General features: G+C 41.8%; 1 protein-coding gene across 1 annotated transcript; it reads right to left on the minus strand.

The window, feature by feature from the left end:
• Window positions 1-12,254: 12,254 nt before the first annotated feature.
• On the minus strand, window positions 12,255-15,538 carry LOC123138838 (S-(+)-linalool synthase, chloroplastic). Its single transcript, XM_044558699.1, has 7 exons — window positions 15,356-15,538; window positions 14,647-14,872; window positions 14,033-14,405; window positions 13,636-13,854; window positions 13,111-13,249; window positions 12,684-12,923; window positions 12,255-12,527 (listed from the first exon to the last, which is right to left on the minus strand). Exons 1-7 carry the CDS (start codon window positions 15,536-15,538, stop codon window positions 12,255-12,257), a joined length of 1,653 nt encoding a protein of 550 aa, XP_044414634.1.
• Between the last annotated feature and the right edge of the window lie 757 nt (window positions 15,539-16,295).

Raw genomic sequence — 16,295 nt, forward strand, 5'->3', positions numbered from 1 at the left:
TTAGCAAGCAGCCTATATATAAAAGACAACCTACGTGCTAAACCACTGGTGCCATTACCAACTTTGACCCCCAGCTGAACCATGCACGCAAGTGGCAAGCCACTAATAGAGCGGTCAAAAAACATTTACCCCCGCCCCCCCTCCCCAAATGTAACGTGTGTGTACAACGACTGGTACAGCTGGCATTGTCTCGTGTGTAAGTGGCGCTTTCTGGAATTCTTGGGTCAAATTGTTATCATTTACTTTTGGTTTGTTACATACAAGAGCACTGTTCAGCAACGTAAGATTGCTGTTGAACAGGAGATAGGAATAAAACATACAACTCAAACCAATCACGATCATCAATCAACCCATATGATAAAACGAATCTAATCAAACATCATAGGATGGTCATACATCATTGGGTAATAATATATAGCATGAAGTGATACGTCTCGAACTTATCTATAATTTTTGATTGTTCCATGCTATTATAGTATCAATCTTGGATGTTTATTATGCAATTATATGTAACTATATCATTTTTTGGGACTAACATATAAACCTAGTGCCCAGTGCCAATTGCAATTTTTTTTCATGTTTTTAGCTTTTCAGGAAATCAATATTAAAAAGAGTCCAAATGGAGAATATTTTTTTTTGATTATGGACCAGAGGGGACCCTAAAAGCTTCGGGAGAAGACTTGACAAGCCACGAGGGTGCGACAAGCTTGGGAGGCGCCCCCAGGCTTGTGGGCCCCTCGTGGCACCTCTTAGCCTAATTCTAGCACTATAAATTCTGAAATATCCCCCCTGCATCAAAGAGTCACCCGAAATACCTTTTCCGCCGCCGCAAGTATCGGTTCTCGCGAGATCCCATCTAGAGGCCATCCCCGGGCACTCTGCCGGAGGGGGGATCGATCACAGAGGGGCTCTACATCAACCTTGCCGCTATTCCGATGATGTGTGAGTAGTTAATCACAGACCTACGGGTCCATAGCTAGTAGCTAGATGGCTTCTTCTCTCTCTTTGATCTTCAATACAATGTTCACATTGATGTTCTTAGAGATCTATTCGATGTAATCACTTTTTATGGTGTGTTTGTTGAGATCGAATGAATTGTGAGTTTATGATCAGATTATCTACAAGTATTATTTGAGTCTTCTCTAAACACTTTTATGCATGATTATTGTACCTTTATATTTCTCTCCGATCTATTGATTTGATTTTGCCAACTAGATTGATTTTTCTTGCAATGGGAGAGGTGGTTTGCAATGGGTTCGATCTTGCGGTGCTCAATCCCAATCCCCATCTCCAAATGTAACATGTGTGTACAACCACTAGTACAGCTGGCATTGTCTCGTGCGTAAGTGGCGCTTTCTGGAATTCTTGGGTCAAATTGTTATTATTTACTTTTGGTTTGTTACATACAAGAGCAATGTTCAGCAACGTAAGATTGATGTTGAACGGAAGATATACAGAAAAAATTGGAAAAGGGACAGAAAGGGTGGACTCCTCGTGGAGACTCATGACTCCACAATGAGTCAATGGCTCAATGCGCTTGATCCAGTGGATCCCTCATCACTGTTTCATTACCAACCTACGGAAGGTTCTTTTTTCAGAAGAGAGGCGTCACACGTACAGAAGGGATTGATCAGCTCACTTAAGTGAATATACCATTTTGCAACCTAAAAAACAAGTTTTCCGTCAACGCAGATTTTTATTTCTAGCTATTTATCGGTCTGCATGTAACTTTCTTACAGATTTAGAAAAACACTCAGTTATGTTTAGGCTGTCCATGTCACTCGCAAAAAAATTATACTGTCGATGCACCTTTTGTGGTCTTTCTTGTAGAAAGCAGCCTATAGATAGAAGACATCCACGTGGGTAGTATTTCAGCTCTCTCGGCATTATGAAATGGTGGCACAAATATAGCATCAAGTTACACGACAAAAAGTTCCCATCGATATCTCATAAGAGCTTGCCACCAAAAGAAAGAGAATCCCGTATCAATTAGAGATTTTCCATATCCGAGGAAATAAACATAGAGAGTGACCTTTTACTATGAGGAAGCAGACAGCAGTATGTTCATGCTATTCGGTACTAACATTAACGGCGAGGAATTAATTGTTACTTTTCCACACCCTTTCTACTAATACGTCATTGCATACGTTGGAAGTCAAAAAGAACAAAAGAAAATGCATTACTATACACTAATAAAATTGTATACGCATCCTAAAATCACAAACGTAAAAAGACAACACATAAAATGTAAATAATGACATTTTTTGGTATGGTTTACATGGTTATGACCAAGGTTTTGGGTACTGCCAAAAAATCTGGATACCGGGCGGTATGCGCGTTTCTCGACGCTCCACAAGAAATACCCATCCCAAGCAAAAAAGATAAAAAATACATTTTTTAAAATTTAGTAAAACACTCTACCTCGCAGTTACATCAACATTCTTAGTTGTGGTGTCGTGGTAACCTACTCTTTTGTGCCTCGAGAGGTAGCTGGTTGGAGTTGCCTTCTTGCACTTTTTTTTGTTCATTTCTCAGAACTGGTAAGTAAGAAAAGTAAAAATAATAATGACCCAAAGAGTCGTACTCGCAACCTCAAACCGCTTAGCACGCACTCCCTCCGTTCCAAAATAGATGACTCAACTTTGTACTAACTTTACACTAGTAGAAAACAGGCATTTGTCCCGGTTCGTAAGGGCCTTTTGTCCCGGTTTAAGAACTGGGACAAAAAGGTCGGTACTAATGCCCTCCCCCTTTAGTCCCGGTTCTTACACGAACCGGGACAGATGGGCCTCCACGTGGCCACTGCGGGCAGCCCAGACAAGGGGGCCTTTGGTCCCGGTTGGTGACATGAACCGGGACCAAAAGGCTTCCACGCGTCAGCAGCTGGCTGGAGCTGAGGTTTTTCTTTTTTTAAAAAAAAAAGTGGCTGGTTTAGGGGTTTTGGGGTTAATTTAGGTTGTTATTAGATAGCTAATAGGGAGAAGTGTCCTCTCTTATATCTTCGTCCTTGGTTTACCAACGCTACTGCTATGTTCATTTCACCCGCTGATATATAATAACTCATGCTCGCATCATACATCATCATATATAATAACAAGTCCTACTAATCATGCATCATCATACAACTTCTACTCGTTATTAATAACAAGTCATACGATCATCATCCTCATAGTCATCGAACCCAACCCTACATAATTGTTCTTAGCACATGATCATCAGTATCAGGTAGGACCTAAACACCCTTAAGGTAAAATAGCATAAAACAATATAGACCCTGACTCTCCATTATGAAGAATGGAGATCATCCTGTCTCCAATTCTTGCGCTTCGCTTCCTTTTGCTTCCAAGAAGCTCCTTACGACTGTCCATACATTTTTTCCATTCTTTGATTGTCATGTCTCCACTTCTTTTAGAAATCCGGTATGGACAGTTGAGATTCGTAGGACGACCTGGTTGTATGTTCAAAACATCAAGGCGACCGTGCGTATACATCAGATGAGGCACACAATCATTCGGGATTATCTGTTGAAAAACATAGTAATAACTTCGTAGTTAGCAATGATGTACTAGTTTTAGAAGTATGCAAAAAGATGCACGGATGTCGTAATAGTAAAAAATCTTACCAGGGTATCTCCATGGTAGTTACCGTAGTTCAACACGTGCACTAGTGGCACGTATTGACCATAATGTTGAGGAGTTCGATTGTAGATATTGTAATTCTCAAGATCAGTACAAAATGCGATCAGATGATTTTTCTCCTTATAAGTTAATTCGGAGCCATCGGTGTAGTGGGTTTTGTCTACCATCTTCCGCACATTCTTTGAAGAATGAAAATAAGCTGTCAATGGAAATAAGCTGTCAACTATTTTGAAATAAACAATATAAATTACTTAATAACTATGTTTGAGAAGCTCACATGGGGGAAGAATTGGAAGTGTATCCACAAGGACCCAAATGTCCATATTGTCTTGCTCGATTGTAGGATCACCAAGATCCATGGTGACAAGCATACCCTCATCAAAACCATACATCTTGCAAAGTGCTTCTCAATTTTTGCAACCAAAATGGGTTACACTCTCAGCATTGTACAACTTTACTTCAAAATCCACACCATGATGGGTCCTTAGGTGAATTTTTTGGTTTCCATACTTTCATGGTCTTCAAAACCCATCCTCTCCAAGACATATCGTCTTGCATAGCATGGGATAAGCTAGTCGAATTGGAAAAGATGAAAAATACACGTTTAAATAGTTGAAGTCGTGCTTAATTACGAAAAAAACTATTGTCGTCGTTGCGTATCGTATGAACATCGAAGGCCTCCTCGAGCCTAATGCTGAAGCGCCGATCTTCGTCTAGCTCAAGGAACCTGTCGCACATACCTCGGTCGTCGTGGCACTAGTCGCACTCCCCCGAGCGATTTTCGTCGTCCGAGTACGACATTTCCGGCCTATGTTCATGATTCAAATATTAAACTTGTACAATTAAATATATGTACTAAAAAACCTAAATTAGATCATTATTATTATTATCGGGTTGACTATCGGGATTATTACACCAAATTGTCTAGCACACGGGAATGAAGGAGAAGCTACCCCCACGACGGCGTGGATGATGGAGGGGGCTCCTAGATTTCTGCATAGAGTGCTCCTCAATTTTAGCATTCAAAGTAGGAGTACTTTTCCAATATGAGCATTCAATAAGCAAAACCAAATCGTAAAAAAAAACAGTATTCCAATTAGCATGCATTCAATTATAACCAAAAGTACATCATCTCTTGTGTCCGTACATCGTCAAATATTATCACTAATACTCCTCGAATAATATCATACATATAGCATCACTAATACAACTAGAACCGTAGCGCCCGACGGGTATCGTCGCGGGCGGTGGACATCCAAAGATAAGGAACCATCACATGATCATAACTCCAGTGAGATCCCTGAAGAACCTGCCAGGTATTGTCGAACCTGCCCTCCAACGCAACCATATAGCGACGGACGTGCTCGTCCTCCTCGCTGACACGGTGACGTATCACCTCCACGGTGTCCGGAAGCCTCGGCACCGTCACTGGCCCACGCGACCGCCACCAAATAAGGATCGGGTCAACAACGGGCTGGCTCCTCACCAACCTACGTCCCTCGGAAGGTAGCACCTCCCAATACCTGCCCGACGGAGCCCAGTCCTGGACATGGCCCTGATCAAGCAGGCCTCCACCGCCGAGTCGACGACGAGGAAGCGGGATAGGCATCGTCGACGTCGATGCGGGAACTACTTCTATATATAATAAAATAAAGTAGTTTTATTAATTAAATCAACTAGTTCAACTACTAAGCACTTACTATAAATAAATAAAGTAGTACTTACTAAAAATAAACTACTTCTATATATAGTAAAATAAAGTAGTTTATTAAATCAACTAGCTAGTTCAACTATATATTAAGCACTTACTATAAATAAAATAAAGTAGTACTTACTAAAAATAAACTAGTTTAACTATAGTTCTATTATTTTTCTAACTAATTATATTAAACACTTTCTCTTCTTATTTTCCTTTTTCCTCTATTCTCAATATGAACATATTCATAAATGACTTTGATCATGCACAATTTCCTATACATACAAAATATGAACATATACATAAATTGACAAAAAAATTCTGTGAACAAAATAATCATTAAAATTCTATGAACAAAATTACAACAGAAAAAAATCATAAAAATTCTATGAACAGAAAAAATCATAAAAAATTGACATATTCGATCTTTGCATGTATATGAACATACAAACATGCATATTCAACAATAATATCACCAAAAAAATCTATTAATAGAAAAATCTACCACAATATTTACAAATTACACAATATGAAAAAAATCTAACCCAAAAATCTATGAACTACACATCTAAATTACTACACATCTAACAAAAAAATCTAACAAAATGTAACTCAATTAACTACACATCTAAATTATACTACACATCCAAATTAACTACTACATCAAATTAAATTAGCAAAAAATTTGCTCACGGGGTGGCGACGGCATGAGGGGCGCGGCGAGGGCGAGGGCGACGGCGACGGCCACGGTGCGTGAGGGGCGGCGCGGTGACGGTTGACGGTGAGGGGCGGCGCGGGGCGGGGTGGCGACAAGCAGGGGCCGACGGTGTCGCGGGGCACGGGGCGTGGGGCGGGGGGCGGCGACGGCGTCGGGGCGGCGCGGGACGGCGCGGGGCGACAACGGCGACGGCGAGGCGGAGATGGGCAGCTTGGCGGCGTCGGGGTGGGGAAGAACGAAACTGAACGAAATTTTGACGAGTGCCAGTTATATAGACGACGCATTGGTCCCGGTTCATGAGACAAACCGGGACTAATGCGACCTTTAGTCCCGGTTGGTGCCACCAACCGGGACCAAAGGCCTCTTTTCAGCAGCCCAAAGGGCGGGAAGCAGAGGCCTTTGGTCCAGGTTGGTGGCACCAATCGGGACTAAAGGTGGGGCATTGGTACCGGTTTGTGGCACCGACCGGGACCAATGCAACCCTTTAGTCCTGGTTTGTGCCACCAACCGGGACTAAAGGTCTTGTGCTGCCCGCGTCGCGGCACGAAAGTTTGGTCCCACCTCGCTAGCTGAGGGAGCTCGAGAGTGGTTTATAAGCCCCAGTCCCGCTGCCCTCTCGAGCTCCTCTCAAATGCAGGCTTACGGGACTAAACGCACTATATGTGCCTGTGGGCCTATTGGGCCTACTGCGGGCCTGAATCCTGGCCCATTGTTGGGTTTCTAGTCGTATTCAGGCCTGGTGGCCCTTTAGGTGGCACTTTTTTATTTTTTTTGTTTTATTTTTTGCTTTGAATTATTTATTTTCTTTTGATTTTTGCTTTATTTTTTTATTCTTTTTTCTTTTAGCTCAGAATAATTATAATCTTTCTGTTACTCCATTAGTTTCCAAATTTGAATAATTATAATCTTTATGCAACTAAAAATATATTTGGAGTGATTCTTTTTCCTTCTATCTAATATTACTACGTTTTATCATTATATTGAAAAACAGATTTTGTTAGTTTAGTTTCTATCAAAAAAATCTTTACGACAATTCTTTTTGCTACTAAAGTTTCTAACAAAAAATTCTTTATGATAATTATTTCTGCTTTTCATGTTTTGAACAGAAAATACTTTGATAATTTTAGTTGCATAAATTTTATATAATTTTAGTTTAAAAAATACTAGAGGTTTATAAAAGCTTTTTAGTTGATTCCTTTTGCTATTAGAGTTTTATAAAAGCATTTACTGGTTTTTTTAGCTATAAGACCTTGAAATTGAAAAGCATTTCAAATGAACTCTGAAAAGGTTGAAAGTTGGCGTGATATCATCATTTCACCCACATAGCATGTGCTAAAAAGTTGAGAGGGTTATGGAAAAACAGGATACACTTCGTGTACAAAATTGACAATCTCTTTCGAAGTATCGGGGTTTCAGACGAAAACTCATCTGTTACACAGGGATTTCATTTTTTTAAACTTATTTGAACTCCTGACTTTTTGTGTGTTCAAAATGCACCATTCAAAGCCACATCATCAATTTTCAACCCTTCTGACTTCATTTGTTATTTTTCATGCATTTATTGATTATTTTGAGCTATAAGACCCTGAAATTTAAAAGCATTTCAAATGAACTCTGAAAAGGTTGGAAGTTGGTATGGTATCATCATTTCATCCACATAGCATGTGCAAGAAAGTTGAGAGGGTTACGGCAAAAACTGGATGCACTTCATGCATAAAACGGACAATCTCTTTCGAAGTATCAGGATTTCATACGGAAACTTGTCTGTTACAATAGGCATTTCAAATGAACTATGAAAAGGTTGAAAGTTGGCATGGTATCATCATAATAGTTGTGGAGAAAGTCTTCACTTTTTCTTCGCTTGTCTCCTTTCCTTATTGCGCCGTAACCATGGATAATCTTCATCATTTATCAGGATGCTTGGGTCAGCCTTGACTTTGAAGGAAGGAATTTCATGAAACTTTTCATAATCTTCGGACATGTCTGTCTTGCCCTCCACTCCCACGATGTCCCTTTTTCCTGAAAGAACTATGTGGCGCTTTGGCTCATCATATGATGTATTCGCTTCCTTATTTTTTCTTTTGGTTTGGTAGACGTGTCCTTCACATAGATAACCTGTGCCAAATCATTTGCTAGGACGAACGGTTCGTCAGTGTACCCAAGATTGTGCAGATCCACTGTTGTCATCCCGTACTATGGGTCTACTTGTACCCCGCCTCCTGACAGATTGACCCAGTTGCATTTAAACAAAGGGACCTTAAAATCTACTCCGTAGTCAAGTTCCCATATGTCCACTATGTAACCATAATATGTAACCTTTCCTCTCTCGGTGGCTGTATCAAAGCGGACACCACTGTTTTGGTTGGTGCTCTTTTGATCTTGGACGATCGTGTAAAATGTATTCCCATTTATCTCGTATCCTTTCCAAATCATTACAGTCGAAGATGGTCCCCTGGACAACAAGTACAACTCCTCACAAACAGTGTTTTCACTTCTGAGACGTGTTTCCAACCAACTGCTAAAAGTCCGGATGTGTTCACATGTAATCCAGTCGTCGCACTGCTCCGGGTGTTTGGAGCACAGACTGTTCTTGTGTTCATCGGCATAAGGGGTCACCAAGGTAGAGTTCTGTAGAACTGTGTAGTGTGCTTGAGACCAACAATATCCGTCCCTGCATATTATTGTCTCCCCTCCAAGCGTGCCTTTTCCAGTCAATCTCCCCTCATACCACGATTTAGGGAGACCTATCTTCTTAAGCCCAGGAATGAAGTCAACACAAAACCCAATGACATCCTCTGTTTGATGGCCCATGGAGATGCTTCCTTCTTGCCTAGCGCGGTTACGGACATATTTCTTTAGGAATCCCATGAACCTCTCAAAGGGGTACATATTGTGTAGAAATACGGCCCCCAGAATAACAATCTCGTCAACTTCAGGGTTAGCTTGTCCAGTGTGAAATCGGGGCACGAGGCTTTGTCTCCTCTAGTATAGCATGTGGGAGAGGACGATGAGACCCCGCCGTGGATTGGAAGCTGCAAGGGTTGGGTGCTCCTATGGCCGAATAATCTTATTCATCTGGAGCCGGCCGAGAACACAACAATAACCACACATCAACAAGCATGTGCGGAGACCACCACCCCGCCTACGCAATTACCAGCTCTTGTAGTGCTGGGTGAGAGCGGCAGATGATGTGATGAAGGGGGTGCAATAGTACTGGCTGATGTAATCGGTCCTGTAGAACAGAGAATGGATGATGAGACGGAGGTCGACCCTATGGGTTTCCTCAATACAAACGTGTATGACTGTGACGTAGATATGATGAGTCAACCATATGACGAATCGGGCTATCAGCATGCTAATGAGGATATGGATGATATGCCCGGGCAAGAAGGTCATTGGAAGGATTGCAAAAAGTCTCTCTTCATGAATTCCTCATAGGACACGCCTGAAGATGCCGCGTCAACACAGGCTCAACTAGCCGGGGGTCGTACAGTGCTTAGCCCGGGAACCCTGGGGCAGGGGTTAAGGAAGGGTCTGGAAGGTGTGCCCAAGAAAAAGGAGAGAAAGAGATCGGGGAAGATAACTGCCTCCAAACAAGCCAGAGCACATAGCAGCCAGACGATGGATTCTGAAGAGCGTGTACCCGTGAAAGGTGCGGCCATGTTCCATCTCACGGGTGAGCCGATGCTACCGCCGAAACTGCTGGAGGCACTACCAGGGGATCTCAGGAGACTGCACGACCATGTGCTGTCGACTGAGAAAAGCCTACTAGCCTCAAAGGATCCAGGATATCCGACATGCGCGGCTCGTGTGCCTGAGGGGAAGTGCTACGTCGAGACACGGCCCACGGAGGTGTTCTTCCTGCGGTTTGACCATATCTTTGAGATGTTTCTAACAAGGCGGCTCGATTTTACAATTGTCCGCCTTTTTGTTCTACATATGAGCTCCATCATGAAAAGTGAAGAAGTCTCACAAATCTGTGTGGCAGATCCGTACTACATGCATGAGTCTTTCTTGAGTCTCGGCGACTTTGAGCGTGAAACTGCTAGGGACTACCTCCAAAACTTCATGGTACAGAATAAGGATCGGGAAATTGTCTTCGTGCCTTATCATCCAAAGTAAGTCAGTTTCGGACAACCCTTTCGTACATTTCAATCATTCCTTCTCGCTCATACGGAGAATAATTTGAGGTGTCTTTTCCCCACAGCAACGGGCGCGCCGTCCTTATCGTTCTTTACCCGCAAGTCTCCCATGCCGTGTATTTTGACCCTTCCGGAGACTACGAGAAAAAGGACTACACCCACATAATGAATATTCTAGATGATGCTCTCCAAGGCTTCAACATTAGAGGTGGCCACATGCAGATCATGAAACAAAGGAACAAGAAGATGGGTTTCGCACATAAAACTAACTTCTCCTGCATCCATGTCCCAAAACCAAGAAAGAAGGATGGATTCTACATCGTCCATCTCATGATTCAGTTCAACACGGATCACCAAAAGCTTCGCATGACAAGTAGAAATGATGATCATATCCACAAGTGGCTAGAATCTCATGGAGAAGCGGATTATAAACTTAGAGATGACTTCTTTCGCATCCAAAGGGACATTGCGACGATCATCATGAAAGAAGTCATCGATGAGAAGGGGATGTTCCACCACGGCCCTATATCGCGAGCTGACGTCCAAACTCGCATAGGCATGCAACGTCTAGATCTCATGCCGTTCAAGAACCTAGGGTCCATCCTCGATGATATGGAAGGATGGAACTTCTAGTGATTTATGATGCCGACTATGATGATATGTGTCGGTTGAACTTGTATATTTTTTGTAGCGATGAAACTTTGTGATGTCTACGGTCCCTGCCGAACTTGCGTAACGCTACTTTGTTAGTTTGCGTACGATGACCTGCGTACCTCTATTTAATTAGTTTGCGTACTGTATGTTGCATCTAGTTGCTAACCCTTTCTTTTTCGTGTTGCTCTAGTATATTTTGTTGCATATGATTGTACATCCTCTTCATGAAGATGCATGTCTAACATGTACCTAGTTTCTTGATGGCGAGATGGAAGTGCTATGTCGTGTACAAAGGGAAGGTTCCGGGGGTGTACGACGAGTGGCCTGAGTGTCAGGCACAAGTGAATGGGTTCTCGGGCGCCAGCCATAAAGGCTTCAAAAGCAGACAAGAAGGAGAAGCTAGTTACTTGAGGTTCACGCTAGAGCGAGAGAGGACTCGTAACCGCCGCCTCATGTACTGTATAGTTCCACTCTCACTCATAGTGATAGCTCTTCTCGCCTATACCTTTGTTTAGATGGATAACATTGTAGTTGCAAGTATTCGAGACTTGCATGTATCGCTATTTTCGAGATGATGACAACATACCACTTTGTGTTGGATGATGATTATGATGAGACTATTTGTATATATATGCTATGATTACATTTGTGGTCTCGCAGACATTTGTATGTGTATCATGATGACATTTGTATGTGCTAAAGATTCTTCTATAAAGCCTATTCAAATACAAAACAAATATGCAGAAAAAAAACAAAAACTATTAAAATTAGCAGTAGCGAGTGGAGAAAAGTAAGCAACAGCGCGATAGTAGCAGTAGCGCGCACAGGAGAAGCGCGCTATAGCTATTAGCAGTAGCGAGCTCCACCGAAGAACGTTGCTGCTACACTTGTATATCAGTAGCGCGGGCGCGCACGCGCTGCTGCTACGGGTTAGCTGTAGCACCTTATTAGTAGCGCCGCCTCCCGCGCTACTGATATACCTAGAACCCGCGCTACTGCTAGGCTTTTCCCTAGTAGTGAAATGAATAAAAGAGGATGTATCTATACATCTAGATACATCCCCTTTTATATATTTTGATGACAAGTATTTCCAGACGGAGGGGGTATATTTATATAATTAACCACTAGCAACTAGGAACACAACCGCTAGAGTCGTGCTATGCACAGGACAAATTTTGAACGATTCACACACGAAGATTGAATACTGCTGGACATGCATATGAGTGAGAAGGGCACTAGCCGCTGGATTTGCATGTTGTGCACAGCTCGGCCACAAGTATCGTTTGTGGAGCAGTTTCACATTAGCTAATGGCGCATCATACTAGTCCACGTTTCAACAGGGCAACCCTACAAAATTGGTGTGCTACATATATAAGACTTACATACACAACAATAGCATGCATTATTCAAAAGAGCAACATCCTAGTGTAATCCTCCAGAGCGGGGAGCCTCTGCTCATCGTCATAGCCATACATGATGCTGACCATCCTTGCAAAGTTGAGAGACGCCCCGATGAAGCTAGGTGGTAGTGTGGACTTTGTCTGAGAGAAGCATTCCCTGTTTAGATGCTCCCATTCACCCGCTATCATATCCAACATGTGCTTCTCCGCATCAGCATGAGGGTTTTCTCTCTGGTACAAATCCTTGTATGATCCGTCGAGCCCTTCCTGCAACTCATCCTGCATGGGACACATAATTTCTTTTCAGATCATGCCTAATGTTGTCAATGTGAACTTGAATGCACACCCACCAGGATATGGTACGAAATAACTCATGTAAATAATTAGTATTACTAATAACATAGTCGTGCGATAAACTTCTCGGTGTGTTCTGACCTTTGCACTCCCCATGTCATCCCAGAGCCTCATGATCTTTGCAGGGCAGGAGATGACCCTAAGGATGTAGTCGTTGTTGTCCTCTGTCAAATCATGCCCAAGCATGAATAAAAGATGCATAAATAAAAGTGGTGCTCCTGAAGTGATGACACCATTTCTTAGGTAGTCCTCCGATGTAGGAACCTGATTAGTAGATAGCCATTTTCCCTCGATCATGAATCCATCAAACAAAGTTGCCCACTGCAAGAAAAAAGGCATGAATGTAATATTAGTTCTTCCATTGTTATTTTCTTATATTTTATTTCATTACAATTAATCACAAATTATATAGCACATAGAAATACGTGAGGTGGTACTATTAATATATTTATTAGTTGCTTAGACAAATGAAACTAAAGAAAATGAAAAAACATTCGAGTAATCATACTGCTTGCTTGAGATGATTGATAGGATTCAGTCCATGCTCTTTTATGACCATATCAGCGATATCATTTGTGATGGTGTAAAGATCCTTGTAACATGATATCATGTAACTCGGCAGTGACTCAGCAGCTGCAAGATCCCACCTGTCAAAATATGCACTTTGCACATGAAACTTTTGTAATAAAAATTATATTATGTGTTCATGTATAAGGTCGTGACTAACCAATGAGTTTGATTATACCATTAGCAAAAATATGCCATTCTGGGCATAAGCAGCCTTGAGTATGCACTACTTTTTCTTTTTGTATGAATGATTACAAAACTATTAGTATATCAAGATATTTCTCGCAAAGGCCTAATGTTTATGTCAAACCAATCCTAATACCTCTTTATACATGATGTGTCAAAATTATAGAATTTTTAATGTGCAATTAGACATATCTAAGATGTCATTCATTTACAAACAAATGTAATTATACTTCATTCCTAAATTCAATGTTGTTGTTATTACGGGAACATCAATGCTCACATTTTGATTGCCTCATTAAAGAGAGAGAGCTCCTCCTGTGTGGCGACAAGATCAAAGATGTCATCCACAATGTAGACCATTGAGATAACCTTTGTGGCCTCAACCCGATATCTTGAGAAGGAGAAACCCTCGAGGATAGTCATGGACCACATGTACCATTTCAGAACTTGGTCCCTTGCAGCTGGAATTTCTTGAGATAATCCCAAATCCACCCACCATCTGTGTGAAAATGAAGTTTTCATAGTAAAAAACCACCACACCATTAATTGTGCCAATACATGAGCAAAAAAATATGTTAATCTATTAATTCCAAGTGAGTTCTCTCTTATCAATATGCAGGTGGGCCAATGTCCGCAACAACTAATAATGGAAGGAGTGTATTTTATTATATTCATACCTCTTAACCTCTTGCATTTCACTTTGATGTTGCAACTTCTTCATCTGAAATTCTACAAGTGCCAGCTTCTCAATTGCAGTGTGCATGGTAGGCAAGTTCTGGAGGTAACTCAAATGATGCCTAGCCTTGTATTGCTTCAGGCTCACATGGTAGGGATGGTCTAGTGACTTCATCACATATCTCGCAAGGTTAGGCTCCAAATACTTAAGTGAAAATTTCAGGTGCTTGCTTGAGAATTCCTTTGCCTTGTAGAGTGAAGCTTCCCCCATGTTGAGGTGTGACATGTCATGCAAGCTCAGCAACCCTCTAAGGTCTTTGCTATGCCTAAGGTTGAAATCACCATTATCGTTTGTGAACTTCTGAAGAACATCGTCTGCCATACACCGACAAGAAGGGGTCTTAGGTGCATGTCATACATAATGAAAACAATACGTCTCATGATAGGTGCTTCTATGCTACACAAGGGATTGTTCTTTTTTATTATTGAACTTGGTTACTCTAAGGCTAATTTATTATTAGCAAAATTATCACATAAAATCATAATTGACAAAGTTGCACTCAAGTTTCCAAACTGGTGTGTTTATCCCAACACACTAAACTAGTATTTTACTGACCTGCCGAAATATAATATCCAACTTCTCTCATCAGCCTTAAGGAAAGGGTTGCGTCAAGTAGATCATCACTATGGAGGAGATCCACAGACGTCTCCATTATGTTATCGATTTCATCCTGGAAATAGTGGTCAATGCAGAGGTGTTTGAGGTGATCAACCGTGCTCAACATTCCTTTGTTGCTTTTCGGATGTTGATGAAGCAACGCTTGAACATTCAATAGGCTTTCCTGGTATTGCACATAGAGCAAACTTCTTTTTAAAAAGAATACAAAGTCTAGATAAGTGCAATATATATCATATATTATTTGCATTCAACAATTGGCGATATCATAGGAAAATAGTGCATCTAATGTAGGTTTATATTTTATTAACATAGTTCAGAAATTAACAATAAAAGATGAGATAGAGATTGAAATTTTGCTCTTTCCAGAAACATCATTAATTATTTAATGAAACACACATTTTCTATGTCTCGCTGGTTCCTGAAGAGGAGTCATTATTCAAAGTTATTTTGAAAAGGCAATCCATGAATTGCTAGACTGTGGTTATAAAATTCTTGAGGAAGGATTAAATTTTTGACTCGATTTATACGACATCAATTTAGGGACGGAGACAGTATAATTAGCCAGAAAAAGGCACACAAACATGCTAATTGCATTCAAAGTACATTCTAATGTTGCGGTCTATATATGTACCGTAAAAATATATACCTGGAAGTCAAAATCATCGGACAGCTCATGGGACACAGGCTCCCGCCCGGGATATATCACCGGCGAAGGGCGAAAGAAGCCACTGTTTCGGCCACTCTGGTCACCACTTCTGGCCACCGGCAAAGCCGAATGGAGCAATGGTGCGAAGGAGGAGAAGGAGAAGCATACATGCGCAGCAGCCATCACTAGCGTACTTAAATAATGTGGTGTGTTACAGCTGATCGACTAGGCAGGCTACCTAATTAATTAGGTAACTAACTAGCGTGGATGATATGGGATGAACAAGAGTACGTAGCAGGCTGCTGCTTCTGCTATGTCTTGGGATGGATGGGGGATATGAGCAATGCATGCATGCCCTCCAGATTTATAGGGGGAGGGGAGGAGACGAGGTTGCAGCCGCGTCGATCGTCCACCGAGTGAAGACTATGCATGCGACCTAGGGGAGCCATTTGAAAAATTCACTAAACGTCATGCATGCGCTAATCAAGTTTTGTTTTTCGTCTAGGGCTAGTGCACCATCCATTCTTTGTTTGGACAGTGAACCATGCATCGTGCACACGGTTTCTCCCTGCACCGCACCCACAAGTGGCAAGAGCCCACACACGTACGTACTCTATATAGCTATATTTGTACGTCCTGCCACGTGAACGTCCAGCCACACACGTAAGTACTACTCTGACACCTGGACAAAAGGGTCTAGGTAGTAGAGGGGTCCAACGAAAGGTCTGCAGATTGACCAGTTTTCCATCGGTTGCTGCCTGTCAAGCTCACGACAATGTACGTACTGAACCACTGCTGACAGTGCCAACTTTGACCCCCAGCTGAACCATGCATTCACAGTAGCTAGCTACTAGTAGAGCGGTCAAAAAACATTTACCCCACCCCCAAAATGTAACGTGTGTGTACAACGACTGGTACAGTTGGCATTGTCTCTATGTAA

Source organism: Triticum aestivum, chromosome 6B (genome assembly GCF_018294505.1).
Source record: "Triticum aestivum cultivar Chinese Spring chromosome 6B, IWGSC CS RefSeq v2.1, whole genome shotgun sequence".
Lineage (NCBI taxonomy): Eukaryota > Viridiplantae > Streptophyta > Magnoliopsida > Poales > Poaceae > Triticum > Triticum aestivum.

Excerpts from the sequence above, each read along its gene's own strand:
- LOC123138838 (XM_044558699.1), bottom strand. The coding sequence starts at position 15,538 with ATGGCTGCTGCGCATGTATGCTTCTCCTTCTCCTCCTTCGCACCATTG. Across the intron at positions 14,406-14,646 it reads TGGATATTATATTTCGGCAG|ACGATGTTCTTCAGAAGTTC; the intron begins GTCAGTAAAATA and ends GGTGTATGGCAG. Across the intron at positions 13,855-14,032 it reads GAAATGCAAGAGGTTAAGAG|ATGGTGGGTGGATTTGGGAT; the intron begins GTATGAATATAA and ends ATTTTCACACAG.